Raw genomic sequence first — 18,099 nt, 5'->3', positions numbered from 1 at the left:
AAGCACACACACACACACACACACACACACACACACACACACACACACACACACACACACACACACACACACACACACACACATCTACTGTATCTATAGGTTGAACTGGGCTGATCTGTGTCTTTATTCATCCTTACCCAACTACGTAACTCCTTTTCTATTTTGTTTTTAACCTTCCTACAGTTTACAAAACCATCTTCTAGTATTTTTCTGCCAAATGTAAAACTCCTCTGAACTATCCTTATACATGTCTAACAGTTTATTCTGTCTCTTGTCTTTTTGCACTATGACATGCCCCACAATGCAGTGCATTAGTAACTGTCAAGTGTGCGCACAGTGAGTGTCAGTACAGAGACAAGCCGTGGAATAAAGGCAAGGGGGGTGGAGTAGACATATAGTCTCCAGGCCACAGAGAAGGCAAACAAGAATGGTGACTGTGGCTGGACGATTTGGTGCCGTGTGTCTCTCTCTCCCTATTCGACCCCGGGGTCCCAGGCGTGACAAACCAGGGAGGTTGTGGAGCTAACGGTGGGGTTACCCGCCGCTCGCGCCCCCCCCCCCCCCCCCAATCAACTGCCAACCTGCACTTTGCTTGGAAACAATGCCTCAAGCACTGGTAGGCCTCTTTTTAATAAGCATTGTTTCAGAAGACGAGATGGCTCTCTGTTGTGCCTAGAGGCGAGATGCTACTGAAATATGTACTACCTATTTCCACACGTTGCCAAAGTAACAAAGGCTTAACAAAAAGTCACAGATGTAAAATTTCTGCTGCCCCTTCATATCATCCAGCTTACACTGTCCTGCTCAGCCCTTCAGGTACTATTTTTGTTTGATATAAAACCGCTGTAAATGTGACCTTTTTCTAATCTAATAAGCTTAGTGGAGGCTTAACCGTCAGGCAGCAGAAGAGAGAATGAGAAGGATGTGAAAAAAAGAAAATGCTGTTTACTGTAAACAAGATGTAGCGTGATTACACAGGCGATACAGAAAGAGTTGTACCGGTCATTGGGCCCCGAGTCATGGGCACTGTAGCAGTGGGCACCTAGTACACATTCCTTCCCCAGTTTCCTTCTCTTCCTCGCTCAATTCTTTTCATTTCTTTTTTTAGTGCAGCTGCCATGCCTTTTGGATGCATCAGTGTCCGCAACGAGAAAACCTACAACTGCTTCTCCGACATCACAGACAAATATGAGATTGGCCAGCTTCTCTGTGCGTGAGTATTGTGCTTTCTTACGGGCTTTTAAAATCCAAAGGTTTTTCCGCTATTTCAAATGCTGATGAAATCCCTTACAATAAATGCTGCTCCTTGATGTTTAAAAGTTGTAGCTTCCTGTAGAATCAGCTGGTCTCCTGCACACTGGTCCTGATATCCTGTTTCAGGGTGGCCCCTTTCCCTTTCAGAGTCCTATGGAGACACCCTTGTGTGTGCTAGTAAGCTGTGTGTGTCTCCACAAACACACAGCACAGAAGAGCAAGCTACTTCCCTGCTCCTCCTCTCTTTTCCAAGCTAGTAGATAGACTGCTCTGTCCCTTGTGATCTTGTATTGGACGGGAAGTTCAGGGAAACTGAGCTGAGAGAGTTGGAGCTGTTCAGAAACATGATGACTCTAAGTACTCGGGCAAAAAATGTAAAGAAATACTTTGCTGGGCGATGTGTATTTGTTTGACCTGGATTTATTATTGAAAAAAAGTGTGAAAGTTGAATCCTACTTTAGGACGTTATAGGTCTGGTTTGCTGTCTTTACTTTGTATGAGCATGTAAGGTATAGCAAGGTAACGTTTTTACATTGCGCAGGAAAGAGTTCTGCGAAATCTGCATGGCCCGGGAGATGCAGACAGATCGTGTCTATGTCTGTAAAAAGTTTCTGAAGAAAGATGGCCGAAAAGTGAGGAGGGCGGCAAAGAATGAGATCATGATTCTGAAAATGTAAGTAAATTGCAGTCTTTTTTAGAGTCCTGATAAGGTTTGAAAAGGAACCCCACCAAAGCTCGGAGGGAGGCAGCAGTGTCTAAAAAAAAATTGACAGCCACTGCAGGGCGCACCTACAGCCATTTAAAGGAAATATAATTAGGAAAATGTGTCAGTGTGTAAAAAAAAATACGTAATACTTAAAAAAATGCTTTGAAAACTAATTTTTTTGAATTATAGTTGCTATCAGGTTTTCAGAAAGTTGTGGAAGTTACAAATCTGCACCAACCACATAGTGTAATATATAAACTGTGATGTATGGGTCATCACTGATGATGAATGCTTTGGAACATTAATATTTGCTACTGAGCATAGTAATTTCCAACTAATTGCAAACTGTTCCCTCTCTAATGGAGAGGAAGGTGTGAAACTCTTACCAAACATGCTGTATATCCAGGGCATGCTGTAAGTCTTCCAAAGTCCTCCCATATTTTTGGAGCTGGCTCCTAATTTTTTCGGAGGATGTGGCAGGGCTTGTGTTCAACAGCAGGTAAGGGAGAATATCCCAGCAGGTTGTATTGATGGAGTAAATTGAGGAGAGATTGGTACATCTTTTACGATCCTCATTGACAGATCTCTCCATGGATGAGGCAATTAAAACTAAACGCTGATTGACTCCTATGCCTTTAAATTGGGACGGTCACTTTTAGCATGTTAGTAAGAAACTCTGGATGAGTTTAATGGAAGTATCTGTCTCCAGTTACCCTGAAAGCCATCTCCAGCAAACGATCTTCTCAGTTTTACTGATTAACCTTTTAAAGTTCCCAGGGGAGGCCCCTTCTGCTTGGAAAGTTGATAATATTGACAAACACATCATTTTTTATCTGTTTTAGCAGACAATATTAGCTCTGAGCTGAAGCTGAGAAAATAACAGTCTCGGTTTTTCTAAGTCAACCCTTGAGAAGATTGGATTATGGTCAGTTGAAAACCAGACGGTGTTATAATGTGTTGGGCTCTCAGGTCCCATGTGTTTAGCCACTTTAGATCTCATAAGCCTGGTAGCTTTAATAAAATGCTGCCATCTTCTTGCTTGTAAGAGTTAGTTAGTTATTTTTTAAAAGAGGGATGTGAATATTTTTTTATATGATGAAAAGGGCAGACTATCTCCCAGTCCAGAAACGATCCAATTTAACAGCGCCTAAATATGAACCGAGAGAGAAATGTATGCTTCTGCATCCCAGTCCTGTTAAAAATCTTTCCTAACTCTTAAACATTTTTACTGGAGAAAAGGGAACAATGGCTCATCTGCTTCAGATATTTTCCAGAACCTGAAGAATCCCTAGCAAGCAATTTCCATTAGCCGGAACAAGCATTCAGTAGGAGACATTCAAGTACAGTCAACATATTGTCTTGGTTTACTGTATTTTCAGGGCATAACAAGAGACCTGATATGCAATTCTGGCCAGAGCCAGGAATGAGCTTTGTTCCACTTATGGGCCACTAAATGTAGAGGTGTGTTAGGTTAGTACACAACTTAACATTTTGAGCTTTGTCAGAATTTGTATAACGGGGTACTATGGAAATAAACTGAGGTGACGTATTGGCACCTGGCATTGCTGCTATAAAGTGCAGGAGGTGATCTAACATCTTAAAACTAACCAAGTAGTAGTATCTCAAGTAGCCTTTGGTGCCTACAAAAGTGAAATAACAGTTGCCCGTTATGCATATTTTTGGCATAGCCAGTCTAACAGATGTATGGAGCGCACTGCAGGAAGTGCGATGTGAGCGATTGTCCTTCAGTGAATGACCATACTCCAAAGTCTGGAGCAGCTATGAAGCAAAGTGAACAATCCTATATCCTATCAGCTTGTTGTCCAGAGCTCAATAATCTGGCAAAGAATGTAACTTGTTTGCTGTTGGTTACTGTATGCAATATTATTTTGAACTGCAACATCACTACATAGAGAGAATGCTACCCGGGACCTCAGGGGGTTATGTACCCTCTAGCTAGCAGATTCTATTGCAGTAATGAAAGGGAAAACCTTATTGGGTGCCAGGAGAAACAGGAATGCTTCTTCCTACTGTTTCCAATCCTGTAGCTGTAGTTCCAAAACAGATATAAATGAAATATAACAAAAGACAAACTGGAATGACCACAAAGATGCTCTTTGCACAGTGACGTGTGCTTTCTTGTAAGCATATTTGCCGTAAATTTCTTCAAGAGGTCCGGGTATCCATACATAATGGTCTTCATACAGAAAGTGCTAATCAGTCAAAGAGACAGTGGGTAGAAATGCATTAATATTTCATTACATTCAGTAGTCTGTAGTCTGCTTCCTTTTCGGTAAAAGTGCTTGTGGCCATTTTTTAGCCCACAACGGCTTCCACTTAAAAGCAAATTTCCTTCTTCGGTCTTCTCTTGATAGGCTAATAAGCATAAAGAGAGGACTAGCATTCCTAATAGATCTTCTCACATGTTTCCCGGTATGAAGGACTTCAAGATGGTAGAAGTATCTTTTTGGATATTCACCCATTAGGGTTGCAAACTCATCCCTTTAAGGCTGAACTTGCATGAATAGCACAGTGCAAGTGGCTAATTGAATGTAGTTATGGAACTGAATAAATCTAAATACCGCGTTAAAGTGAACTTCTCAGTGAATTTCTCTTATTTGCTGCCTGTGGTCTGTTTAGCCCTTTGCTATACGACGGTGGTGTCACAATGTCTTGGAATCCGTGCCGGATTTTCCCTTTTGTCCCTGGTGCTGGGCTGTCAGCCTATAGTATACCACATGGCTGCAGCCAATCTGCGCCCCCCCCCCATTCCCCCCCCCCCCCCCCTCTCCCCCTATCAGTTTCTCATTTGTTGCTCTTCGTTGGAGCAACAAGTCCTACCCCTTGTGCTGGACCCCCTGTGATCTCTTGTGTACCTTCCCCTGTTCATCTCCAATGTGTACCCTGTGATTTCTCACTTAGCTATTTCCCCCTTGCTCTTTCCTTGTGTCCCTGTTTGTTGCAGTTTCCTGGTTGCTCCTGTGTGTTGGCCTCCTACCTTGCTTGCACTCCTTCTCTGTGTCTTCCGGTGCAATGCATGTCCTCTGCTTTCCTAGTGCTCGGTTCCTGTGCATCTGTGGCCGTGCTACGCACGTCTCCCATTGCACGGTTTCCAGTTCATTCCTTTGTGAGTTTGCTTTTGTCCTGCACCTTTGCTTGTGCATATTATCCTGTGTGCAGTAGTCTCTGTGTTATTCCCTTGTGTATGCTCTCTGTATCTGAGCTCCTGTATTACGCACCATCCCTTGTGTGCATCTTCCCTCTGTGCGTTTTCCAGTATTGATGTCTCATCTCCCTTGTGCTTCCAGCGTGTCCTGTTAGAGGATGGTAATCGCCTCCTCAGTGAGCTCCTGCACCTGTGCTTACCTGTGAGTCTGCCTTCCTCCTGTGTGGCTGCTTGTCTTAAGGTGCCCATACACTGCACGATTATCGTACGATAATCGTATGCGATCGGTTTTTCGTACGATAATCGAGCAGTGTGAACGGAGACGTGCGACCGTTTCTACTGTACGGTCGCACGTCTTCTGTCGAACCAGCATGTTCGAAAACCAGCCGGGAATCGTACGATTCTCGGCTGGTTAGAACGGTGCTCGGAAGATAAATGCTGAACGGGCCGGTGTGCGCACGCGCACACTGCCCGTTCAGCATTGCGGTCATCGGAAGCCCGCCCCTCAGGGGGGCGGGCTTGCGATGATCGAGAGTGCGATCTGCCTGTCCAAGATAGGCAGATCGTACGTTTTTTTAATCCCTGTACAACCATCGCAAGACTAAAGTCTTGCGATGGTTGTAGAGTGTATGGCCACCTTTATGCAGCCTCACTCCTCTCAGAACTCCAGATAGCCGTGTTGTGCTGTCTTTCTGGTGGCCCCTTGTGTCCGTTCCCTCTATTGTTTACACTCCTTCCCCTGTGCCTCTTTGTAACCTGTACTACAGCCTGTCCAAAGCTCTCTCCCCTGCCTGCCCCTGTGTTCAAAGCCCCGGTGCTGCAACTAGTGCAGTGAGTCTGTGTGGGTGCGGTAGAGGGCCGCAACCTGGAAGGTGTCCAGCAGCCAATCATCCTCACCATTAGAGGCTCTGTGGAAGACCTGGCCCTTCTTAGATTCTGCGCCTCTAGTGCATCCCCAAAAACGCACAGACTCTTAGTTCCTAAGTCCCCTGTGACATACATCTCAGACATCACTCCAGCCGGTGACCCTAACCCGCTTTGCAAGACCCTGGTCCCCAGATCATGATAGATGGCAGCAGGGCCCTATAAGCAAAGCAGCCGGGAGTTTGCTTATAGATGTTAAGGTGCCCATACACTGCACGATTCTTGTACGAGAATGGATTGGTGAATAAATACCACCAAAAGAAAGCTCTATCTGTCCTCAAAAAAGGGTATAAAATTCATTTCAGTACAGCGCTGCATGACGGAATAAATGTCAGTCAAAGTACCGCAGCGCTGAATACTGAAAAATGGCCTGGATGGGAAGGGGGTCTAACACCGCGGATGTCAACTGGTTAAAAAATGATTGTTCTATTGAAGATGAGCTGCCTGACTCCTGGAAGCTGCACTTGTACATCTATGCAGTATCACGCACGCAAGTTTGCTCCAAAACTAAAATCACTTGTGGGGACTGGGCAAAGATTCTCCACTTGTGGGGACTGGGCAAAGATCCTCCACTTGTGGGGACTGGGCAAAGATTCTCCACTTGTGGGGACTGGGCAAAGATTCTCCACTTGTGGGGACTGGGAAAAGATCCTCCACTTGTGGGGACTGGGCAAAGATTCTCCACTTGTGGGGACTGGGCAAAGATTCTTCACTTGTGGGGACTGGGCTTCCTTCTGCTGCTGGATGGAAGTGTCAGTGGCGACAGAGAACAATCATGTAAGCGTGTTCCCTTTAAATCTCCAAGAAAGCAAAGGAAGCCCTGGAAATGAAAGCATATCATAGTGCTGTGACTAATCATTGTCTGGTGCGACCTGAAATCGCTGCTTTTATGGCTGGGAAGGAGATGGATTGGATTCCACAGGAGAGTTTTGTATGTTTCATGATCACGTCTTCAGCAGCGAAGCTGTGTTTGTCAGTGAGCGATCTGAGGCTATTCTCGGCACTGTGACCGTTTTCTGCATGTTGCTGTGACACACCGCCAGGATCAGTGGGGAGTTTTCCTGTCATACATATTTATCAGCTAAGTTGCCCCAGTTTATTTTATGACAAGGCGACCAATTGTCTCTGTACACTGAAAAATCTGCTGACAGAAGCAGTTAACAGAGGTGGAACAATAGTATATGTGGTGCAGATAGAATAAAGTTTAACTCAAGGCAAGTTTTGAAGCAGGTGCTGGAATGATTCCTAATTGACATCAGCTGAGTAATAGGTGCTTACACACACACACAGGGGCAAGCTGAATGTAAATCAGGCCATGAGAACAGATGAATACATGCTTGAAATCCTTATACATGTATTGCTCATTATTACAGTCATTCTAGTGATTTAAAAACCCCTGCCGCGCTTTATAGCCAGCAGCTTCTACCTGCTTGTTGGACTATGAATATTGTAAGGCGAATTTATCAAAACTGGAGCAGACAAAAATCTGGTGCAGCTGTGTACAGCAACCAATCAGAAGCTGATTGGTTGCCATGCACAGCTGCTCCAGTTTCTGTCTGCTCCAGTTTTGATGAATTCTCCTCTGTAAAACTAGTTATGTGTTCCCTCTTAAGCTGCCCATATACCTGACGATTACCATACGATAATCGCGGGAGATCACGCGATCGTACGATAATCGTAAGGTTATTGCGCAGCGTGCGACCGTATATCCTCTAAGGTCGCACGACTTTCGTCTTACGAGCAAGCTAGAAAACCCGCCGAAAATCGCACGATCGCAAGACGAAAGCTGCACGGACCGAGGTGCGCAGGCGCACACTGCCCGCTCATTATTGCAATCATCTGTAAGCTCTCCCCTCAGCGGGGAGGACTTGCGATGATCACATGTACGATCTGCCAGTCCAAGATGGGAAGGTCGTACGAAATTTTAATCACCTTACAACCATCGCAAGACAAAAGTCGTGCGATGGTTGTAAGGTGTATGGCCACCTTTACACACTGCCTGAATATCATCTCCTTTCAGCTAAAAGAACCTGAAACATGTTATCATGAGAATGCAATAGCCTAGGAGGGGAATGCAGTAAGATGGCAAGGTTTTTTAATTCCTAGACAGCCACACCCTATTCACATGGACTACATTTAAAGTGACACTTAGGCTTGGTTCACACCTGAACGTTTTGTAGCGCGTTCAACGCTCTACAAAACGCTCTACAAAACGCTCAAACATCTAAATCCCATTGTTTTCTATGGGTCTGGTTCACACCTTGGCGTATTTCAGCCCGTCTGAACGCGCTACAAAACGGCCTACGCCTGAAAAGGTAAATGAGCTTCTTTGCAGGGTTTTTGTTGCGCGTTTCCATTGGGATACAGCCAAGTAGCCCTCGGAAACGCGCGTTTGTCGCATTTTTTAACCGCGAATCATGGTAAAAACGCGCGTCACGGAATGCGCGACAAACGCGCATATTCGATACACCTAGATGTGAACAGAGCCCTTAGGCCTGGTTCACACCTAGGCGTATTGCATATGCGCGTCTGTCGCACGTTTTTTTTACCGCTGACAAAAACGGCCCAAAGTAGTACATGTACCTTTTCAGGCGTGGGCCATTTTGTAGCGCGTTAGGGACGGGCTGAAATACGCAAAGGTGTGAACCAGACCCATTGAATACAATGGGATTTAGATGTTTGAGCGTTTTGTAGAGCGTTCGTCGAGCGTACAACGCGCTACAAAACGTTCAGGTGTGAACGAGGTGTAACTCAGGAGTTAAACCTTACAAATTCATTCAAGTACCTGTGCCTCAGTCATGAAGGGGTTAATAAAAATGTATCTTATTTGTGTGTCACTCGGCTGTAGATCCTCAAATCATCTCTGAAATCATGCTGACACTGTCCTTCCTTCTGGAGGGTGGCTACTGTTGCTCCCCATGGTCCTGGTGTGTGTAGCCACATAATTATAATGACTTTCTCTTTTTTTTTTCTTCTTACAACCATCAAAAAAAGATTAAGGAAGGAGGTTCACTGCCATATACTCATCTTCATTTAATTCCCCTGCTGCTCTGTTCAGCTGCCATTAGCGATGGAAAGCCCAGTGTAAGGTATAAATCAATGGGGTTGTAACATTCACGGGGCCTAGCGCTGTCACATTGAGTGGGTGACGTGCTCCTCCACCCCATACTGGGTAATTCCTTTAGCTCCTGTCACTTAACGCAGCAGCAGAGGATGGGAGGAAATGTATGTACTTCTAGGGATGGAGGAATTAAAGCTAACCCGTTGCTTTGCTTTAAAGTGACACTAGACTCAGACACTAGACCTTAACTATTACCAAAAATGTGTCTTATTTGTGTATCAGTCGGCTGTAGATCCTCAAATCATCTCTAAATTGGTGCTGACACTGTCCTTCCTTCTGGAGGGTGGCTACTTTTGTTCCTCATGGTCCCTGTGTGTGTTGTAAAGTAGCACTCCCGTGATGGACTACAATCTGAATACAAATTAGCTACCTAAATGTGAGTCCATGTTCGCACACCCCTAAGGCCGGCCCTGCACACAGGAACCATGGGGAACAAAAGTAGCCACCCTCCAGAAGGAAGGACAGTGTCAGCACCAATTCAGAGTTGATTTGAGGATCTACAGCCGAGTGATACACAAATAAGATATGTTTTTGTTAATAGTAAAGATACTTGAATGTATTTAAATTCATTTTGTTGAGAAAAAACAACCCCCTTTGGGTGAGCAGTGTACACTGCAAGGATTTTTAACAAACTTTGTAGCAGATTCTTACCGTTTTCTGTTCTGCTGTTTGTTTCCCATGTCCTTTTCCAGACTGATTCCTGAATGGGTGGATCTGGGTTCGTTATAACCACCTGATGCACTCTCATTGTGTTCTAATAAGGACAGTGTCGGCATTCCTTTAGATGTAGTTAACTCTAAAGGTGCCCATACACTGTACGATTCTCGTACGAGAGTCGCGGGAAATCCCGCAATCATACGATAATCGTACAATGTATGGAAGGCGTGCGACCGTTTCCACTGTACGGTCGCACGTCTTCCGTCGAACAAGCAGGCTTGAAAACCCGCCGAGAATCGGTTAGTGGCCTGCTTGTTCAACAACTGCCGAACGGGCCGGTGTGCGCACCTTTAGTAAGTGTATGGGCACCTGTAGTAAGTATCTCACCAAAAATGAAATTGCATACTTGTGAGAAAATCAATGAGCCAATTCCACAAGCAGGAAATAACATTTCTGGGTGCACTCCGTACACCAACAATATACAGAACGCCTCTAGGTTGCCATATTTTGTAGACAAAGAAAATGGCAGCGGATTTATATTTAAATGGAAAGGCAATTTCTGATAACATTACAAAATCAGCAATTTTGACCACTTGCCGTCCACCCGTTGCAAAAAAACGGACGGACGGCAGACTCACATTGGCGGGTTGCCGTAATGAGACGGCTTTTTTTTTCTGCTTGCGCGCGCCCGGGCAGAAAAAACCCGTCCGCTGTACACAGCCGTTACCGACTGTTTCACATACAAGCGATCGGTGACTCTAAAGCCTGCCAATCGCTTGTATGTGCTGTCTGGCTGCGCACACTCCCTCCACCTCCTCGAGTGCCGCCGCCACCGCTCCCCCTCCTGCACCCTCACCTTCAATATCGGGATCCGCTGCCCCATCTGCGGCCCGGGACGGGCTCGGGAGGGTGTCAGGAGCTGATCTCCTGACTGAGCTGATCCTTGCTGATCTCCCTCCGTACTGTGAATGCGGAAGTGATGTGTATTACATCACTTCCGCATTCACCTGTCAGTCATCTGGCTACTATTGCCAGAGAGAAGAAGCGCATGAAGCAGATCCCTATAGCTTCATCAGCTTCTTTTGGGGTCCCCAGGTGACATTAGGGGTCCTAGGGAACACTGAGAACACTAAACTGATGAGCCGTAAAAACTTTTAAAGCGTCACCTATGGACAATTTTGGGTATTGTAGTTTTTTGGGGTTTCGCGGGCGCGCGCAATTTTAAGGCTTGACATGTTTGGTATCTTTTTACCCGACGTGACCCCGTCTTTTATATTTTACCAAAAAATTGGGTAATAATACATGTTTTATTGGGTAATAATAATTGGATAATAATACATTTAAAAAAAACACTTTTAACCACTTAAAGCCAGGGGGGTTAAACCCCCTTCCTGGCCAGGCCATTTTTCAGTATTCAGCGCTGCGGTACTTTGACTTACATTTATTCCATTTATTTTTTAACCGAAGATTTAAAAAAAACCTGTTCCCCCTATATTAAATAATATAGGGGGAACAGGTTTTTAAAAAATTTCGGTAATTTTTCCTTACTATAGTAAACAAAAAAAAACCCTCAGTGGTGATTAAATACCACCAAAAGAAAGCTCTATCTGTCCCAAAATATGGTATAAAATTAATTTCAGTACAGCGTTGCATGACGGAATAAATGTCAGTCAAAGTACTGCAGCGCTGAATACTGAAAAATGGCCTGGATGGGAAGGGGGTTTAACACCACGGACTTCAAGTGGTTAAAAGTGTATTTTTAATAGAGTTCTCCTTTAAACCCTGAACCCCAGGCCCAACACCTAAACACACATTTCAAATACACATATGTGAGCTGCCTTGCCTGCCAAAGGATTTGTAATTCTGTCTAGCCACTTCATTGTTAAATAAATGTCTGCAAGACAACACAGCCGGTGACACCACTTTGTCTGCTAGAGTTAAAGGAGAACTATGGGGTTAAGGCTTTTCCCCATAGTTCTCCTTAGGGTAACGGGAGGACACAAACTAGCGTCCTCCCGTCACCCTAAGCTCAGTATACCACGAGCAACAGCTCGCGGTATACTGAGACGCCGCAGCTGGAGCGGATCCCGACAATTATGTCTGGATCCGTCCAGCTGCGTGAGTGACAGCTGGCTCTGCCTATCTAGAGGCAGAGCCAGCTGTACCCGCCCCCGTCCGATCCGCCAGTCAGCTCTGGCGGATCGGAGCGGGAAGGGGGGAATCCAGCCCCTTCCCTGTCACGGCAGAGAGCCGTGACAGGATCGAGAGGTGAGCGAACGCCGGTATGTGTTCGCTCACCTCCCGATCTACTGAGCCGACCTGTGACAGTCTCATTGTCACAGGTCGGCTAGAACTATGAGGTGAGTGAAAACCACTCACCTCATAGTTCTCCTTTAAGGAATACAGTGTTCTTACCACCTTCATCTCTGCTCTCTCCTTCTATCAGAATGGCTTTGTCAGCAAATGTTCATACAGCAGAACCTTATTGGTTACTCACACATGCTGCCCATTCCTCCTCTAGCCTATTGTGCAAAGTAAGACATGATATCAAGCCAGATTCAGTTTCGTATACTATACCATATGTAAAGATTCATATAATTATTTTACATGAATACACAGCAGCATTAAATGGTGTCTTTTCTAGCTGCCTGAAGTTCAGCTTTAAGTGAATCTGTCACACATGAAACAAAAATCACAGTAGCATAGAAAAATAAAGCAGAGATAAGCTTTCCCTTTCCTGCTGCCTGTAGGTTGGCCCTGATACTGCTTGATGCCTGATCACCATCTAGCGATGCAGTGAGGTGGAGAGATGCTACAGGACAAAGACATCCTCAGCATCACTTTAGCTATGATTTCCATAGATGATCCTTGTCAGATAATCCTGAACTAGCCTGAGATGTCTATTTTTATATAACACTCTAGACACAGCGCAGGGCCTTCAGTAGGTGTCTGCAGCTAACTTAAAGAAAATCTTTAAGGATAGAAACAGTAACTGCATGTTCTCCATTCACCAAGTATACCGCCAGCCTCTTCCTGCAATCACTAAATCTCCAAAGCTGCACTTCATTTCACATGCAAATTTTGACCCTCCATGCAAGTCAACAGCTTGCTAGGCTCAATCCCTATAGCTGTCTATGGCGCAGCCCTTCTGTATGTTCTACAAGATGCCAAGTACTCTGATTCTTGCAGGATAACTCCACGCAGCACAAGTTAGAAGGGACTAGCACTCACTGACAGCTCGGCTGCAGCACAATACTTCATAGGAAGAAAGTAGGTGGCAGTGCCCACAGCAATATCTCCCAAGAAGGGCAGTTAGCCTGGAGGCCACTTTTCCCATTTGTTTGCTAGGTAAGAGGGCTATGGAGTGCCACTTTTACCATTTTTCTATATGCTGAATTCACACATAGGTTTGCTTTAATGAGGTTAAATTGTTTTCATATCACACAGTCATTAAAGTGTCACTAACCCCAGAAGTTGAATCTTAAAAATGCATCTTAACTAATAACAAAACATTTACTGTGTTTGTGTATCAGTCAGCTGTTAAGCCTCAAATCATCTCTGAATTGGTGCTGACACTGTCCTTCCTTCTAGAAGGAGGCTACTTTTGTTCCCCATGGTCCCTGTGTGTGTTGTTATCACCACCACACCAGCTCGCTCCCGTCATGCACTACAATCTCATGTTTAGTTTACTAATTTGTATTCAGATTGTGGTCCATCACAGGAGCAAGCTTGGAGTGGTGGCTACTTCACAACTCACACAGGGACCATGTGGATCAAAAGTCACCACCCTCCAGAAGGAAGGACAGTGTCAGCACCAATTCAGAGATGGATTGAGGATCTACAGCTGAGTGATACACAAATGAGGACCAGTTTTGTTAATAGTTAACCCTTTTACTGCCACCGACATAAGGCTTACGTCGGTGGCACTGGGCCCATTTAAACATGACTCGCTCGGACTCTGTTTACACTTGTAGAGCCAGCTTTATAATGGAAGTGATTCTGGCATCTCTCCTGCGGGCCTGGGACTGGCGGTTGACAGTGGGAAGCTGGGGGGGAAAGCAGCGAACATCCGTTCACCGATCTCCTCCCCGCTTTGTGGGACCGGGAGCAACGTGTATTGCATCACTTCCGGTCCCTGAGCTGTCATTGCTCGGCTGCTAAACCCGAGCAATAAGCTATTGAAGTGCAATCTGCACTTCAATAGCTTATTTAGGGCTTGTTCACACCATGTCCGGATCATGTCCAGACCAGAACAGTATGTTCCCGGACCAAAAAAGCATCCCAATGTATCTCTATGGTATTTCGATGCTCGTTTTTGATGCGTTTCCATGCATTCCAGACCAGAGAAAATGAGACGAGCAGTATTTCTTTTGTTTGGACTTGAACGAACTGCACTGGTGTGTCAGAGCCCAGAAATTGGTCCAGGAACAAACTGTTCTGGGCATGATCCAGACATGGCGTGAGCAACCCCTAAAGTGGAAAGGTGATATTGGGGGTCTTTTGGACCCCCAGTGTCACTTTAAAGAGGACCTGTCACCACCAATATGCTATCACATTAGGGGCTTGTAAACCACCACTAAAAAAAAAAAAAACTTTTCGAAAATAATATTAAATAAATATTTTATTTTTTTAAAGTCCCCTGCACCCGCGAGCGCATTCACGTGAACATGTGTCAGGTGCGCCTATGTACGAAAACAACGATCGCACTACACGTTGGGTATCGCCATGCACACCAGAGAGCAATAATTTTAGGGCCAATATTTATGCGTATCTCTAAACTGATGACCTGTAGGATGACCTGTCTATGGACTTTTTGGGGTACTGAATTTTGTCTCCATTTCAAAGATGCACGTCATTTTTAACCTGGCCATGTTGGGTATCTATTTACTCGTCATAAACAGTGGTATTATATTGTGTTTTGGGGCACTAAAATTTACTCAAGTGCATTTTTCATAAAATGTTTGGGTTTGATAAAGAGTTGCACCAATATGGTGCAACAACAAAAAATTACAATTGCCACCATTTTATTCAACAGGGTCTTGGCTTTCAGAAAATGTATAATGTTTGGGGGTTTTAAGTATTTTTCAGGCCTAAAATGTGGATTATAATGTGTGCAAAAAACAAAAAGGCCTTGGAAGCGAAAGGGTTAAGGTACTTGAATGTATTTTTAAGCTTTAACTCCTCAGTTTAAAGAACTCTTTAAAGAACTGAAGGCTTTTTTTTTTAACATACATGTGGCAGAGATCAGTTCCATGCAAATAATATTATCAGTGTGTGTAAATATATTAAAAGCCTTGATTCTTTGTATATTTTGTAATAATGTATGTACACAAGGGCTTGTTATATCCAGGAATCGTTCCCTGCTAAGTAGTATTGCACAAAGGTTGAGCTTTGAAGATCCTCTTATCTTGGTCCACATCTATCAGACAGAGTCCCATGGCTTCAGTACTTTTTAAACTCCCTGGCTTAGAATAAATATGCAGATAAGGAGTTTTGACATTACTTCCTGATCTGCATATTTGTTCCAGGCCAGTAACTCAAAGTGTTAAAGCCAAAGACAGCCAGGTAACTAGTATTTCCTGAAGGTCAGTCATGGCGCATTCTGTATCTCTATAAGCACAGGTTACCTTTAAATCCAGTGTAACGTACCATCTCTCTTCTGTTTCCTTGTAACCTTACGTTTGCTCAGCCTTTCACGCCGTATTTTATTTTACGTCTCTCTTTTCTCGTCCAGGGTGAATCATCCCAACATCCTGCAGCTAATCGATACATTTGAAACCAAGAAGGAATTCTATATTATTCAAGAACTGTAAGTTGGTGTTGCTAAGAATATACCGGACCTGTGCTGCTGTGCGCAGACAAAGAACAGGAGAACAGAGATTAGGGTCAAACTCCATGGGAGATTTGCAGTTATGCAACTAAAAATATTCTGTAATGGAGTGCAGATTTCCATAGACATTCGCTGAAAACTGAACATACTGCTTTTTCTGTGTAATTAATGGTGGACAAGCGACAAAGCATGGCAATCGCTGGTGAAATCTAACCGGACTTCAGCAGTTGATTAAAGAAAGCTGCCAAAATAGATTTGTAAAGTAGACTTTTTGCCTTAAACTGCCCATTAGAGATGAGCCTGAGCTTGGTGCGAACCCAGTTCGCCTGAGTTCACCCAAGTCCGCTCAAAATTGTGACCACCAACCCCTCTTCCCAGTCCAATCAGTGGCGGCAGTTGTGGTGCGGGCATTCCCTACCCCTTTGTGACTTATAGCTGTGGAGCGAGGAATGCTCCTTTCTGCAACTGATTGGGTCGGGAGCAGGGGGGTGGGAGTCACAGTTTTGAGCAGTCTTGTTGCGAACAGGCTCATCACTACTGGTCATACTCATGGGACCTTTACCACAATTTTAACCACTTTCAATCGAGTTGGAGTTTAAACCCCCCAGCTATCATACATTGAAAATAGTGGTTTTGACAGACTACAAGAGGATGGGATCGAAATTGGCTTGATCAAAGCGGTGGAAAAATCGAATCACTTTTTACAAAATTGCCACTGGGCTTTTTTTTTTGTTTTCGATGTATTTTTTCAGTAATTTGTATTGAAGCGGTCAATTTTTAGCCTAGTTTTATCTACCTTGTGGGTGGTGGGTTACTTCTTTTCAGGCAACCACTTTCGATTGCTTGTTTGATTCCTGGTCAATCAAAAGTGGTTGAACTTGTGCCCACATTTCAGTCTAAAATGTTTCAATGTTTGGATCAAAGCTAAGAATTTTTTAGGATCAATTAGAAGAAGCAATTGGCCAGTCAAGACAATTCCAATTCATTTAATGGGGTTGTAGAAAGTATGCATAGCTCCCAACTGCCCCTCATTTGGAGGAAAGACCCTGATTTGTAAACAAATCCGTCTGTTTTTCTTTCTTGGAGTCCTGTAATCCATCCTGGCATTTTATATTTTGAAAAGCTAATATGAATGAAAAATAGTGATGAAAAGAAGCACACAACTCATTGTTTTTGTGACAGGGGCATGGCAGGGGTGTGCCCTGTACTTGCAACCTTTGCGCCAAAAAGTATCCCTCTTTCTCATCTCAGAAAGTTGGGAGGATTGGGCATGGCGTAATGAAACATTCCTTTTTTATATAAACTTTTGGGCCACGGTAGTCAAACGTACATCAAACTAATAAAATCTCTAGCGTGTATCACAGCGGCTAGTGCTGTCATCCTGCAACACTGAGGTATTGGGTTCATTTCCTATGGTGAACTGTATCTGCCAAGGGCATGTCTCTTTGTGGGTTTCCTCTGGGTATTTAGGGAGACTTTTTCCATATGCCATTCTGTCTAAATGTCAACCCCTCCGCAAGTCTTGTGACTGGAAGCATTGCTCAGTGCCTGAGTTGTGATCTAAACAGACAGACTTGGGGCCCTGGTGACTTCAGGTATCACTTTCTATCTTGTAGAGCCACAGGAGGTGATGTCTTTGACTGGATCCTGGAGCAAGGATATTACTCGGAGAAAGATGCCAGTAATGTGATCCGCCAGGTCCTCGAGGCCGTGGCTTATCTGCACAACCTCCACATTATTCATAGGAACTTGAAGGTAAGATGATCAGGACATGATAGATATATGGGTGACACTAACAGGGGAACAGCAACAGATATTAGGAGCTAAAGGGGTCTGTAGACATTGTATGGCAGCCAAAAGTGATTGATTGAATATGCGTGTTTATGCTGGTAGAAAAGGCAGGGGTAAATAAGACGAGTATCCCAGGCACTCAGTTGAAGAGGGAGGAGAAAAGAAGATGGGTATCCCAGGCACCCTGCGGAAGAGGTAGGGTGAAAGAAGAAGGGTATTCTAGGCACCCTGTGGAAGAGGGGAAGAAGGAGAGAATCCCAGGCACCCTGCGATAGAGGGAGGGTGAAAAGAGGAGGGTATCCCAGGCAACTCATGGAAGAGCAAGGGGGAAATAAAGTATGTATCCCAGACACCCTGTGAAAGAAGGAAGGTATTTCAGGCACCCTGTGAAAGAGAGAAGGGTAAATAAGAAGGGTATGCAAGGCATCCTGTGAAAAAGGGGAAGGTGGAAGAAGGAGGGTTTCCCATGCACTCTGTGGAAGAGAAGGGTGAAGAAATTTAGGTATCCCAGGCACCCTGTGGAAGGGAGGGGGAAATGGGTATTTCAGACAGCCAGTGGAAGAGGAAGGGAGAAGGAAGGAGGGTATCCCAGGGACCCTGTTGAAGAGGCTTGGGGGGGGGGGGGGGGGGCGGGGTGTGGCGCTGGCCGT

The 18,099-nt window shown here is 44.7% G+C and overlaps 1 protein-coding gene across 2 annotated transcripts in view; it reads left to right on the top strand.

Annotated features, from left to right (window-relative positions):
- Positions 1-18,099, top strand: part of LOC108788259 (caM kinase-like vesicle-associated protein) — a 62,464-nt gene that overhangs the window by 34,505 nt on the left and 9,860 nt on the right. Inside the window, exons 2-5 of one of the 2 annotated variants that reach the window (XM_018558000.1) lie at positions 1,114-1,213; positions 1,796-1,927; positions 15,563-15,637; positions 17,275-17,413. In XM_018558000.1, coding sequence (XP_018413502.1) covers positions 1,119-1,213; positions 1,796-1,927; positions 15,563-15,637; positions 17,275-17,413 — 441 coding nt within the window. In that variant the 5' untranslated portion in view covers positions 1,114-1,118. Of the gene's footprint in view, positions 1-1,108; positions 1,214-1,795; positions 1,928-15,562; positions 15,638-17,274; positions 17,414-18,099 lie in introns of both variants that reach the window. The other variant, XM_018557999.1, reaches the window with a different exon arrangement.

Source organism: Nanorana parkeri, unplaced genomic scaffold (assembly GCF_000935625.1).
Source record: "Nanorana parkeri isolate BGI_ZX_2015 unplaced genomic scaffold, ASM93562v1 scaffold315, whole genome shotgun sequence".
Taxonomy (NCBI): domain Eukaryota; kingdom Metazoa; phylum Chordata; class Amphibia; order Anura; family Dicroglossidae; genus Nanorana; species Nanorana parkeri.
This window is presented reverse-complemented; position numbering and strand designations above follow the sequence as displayed.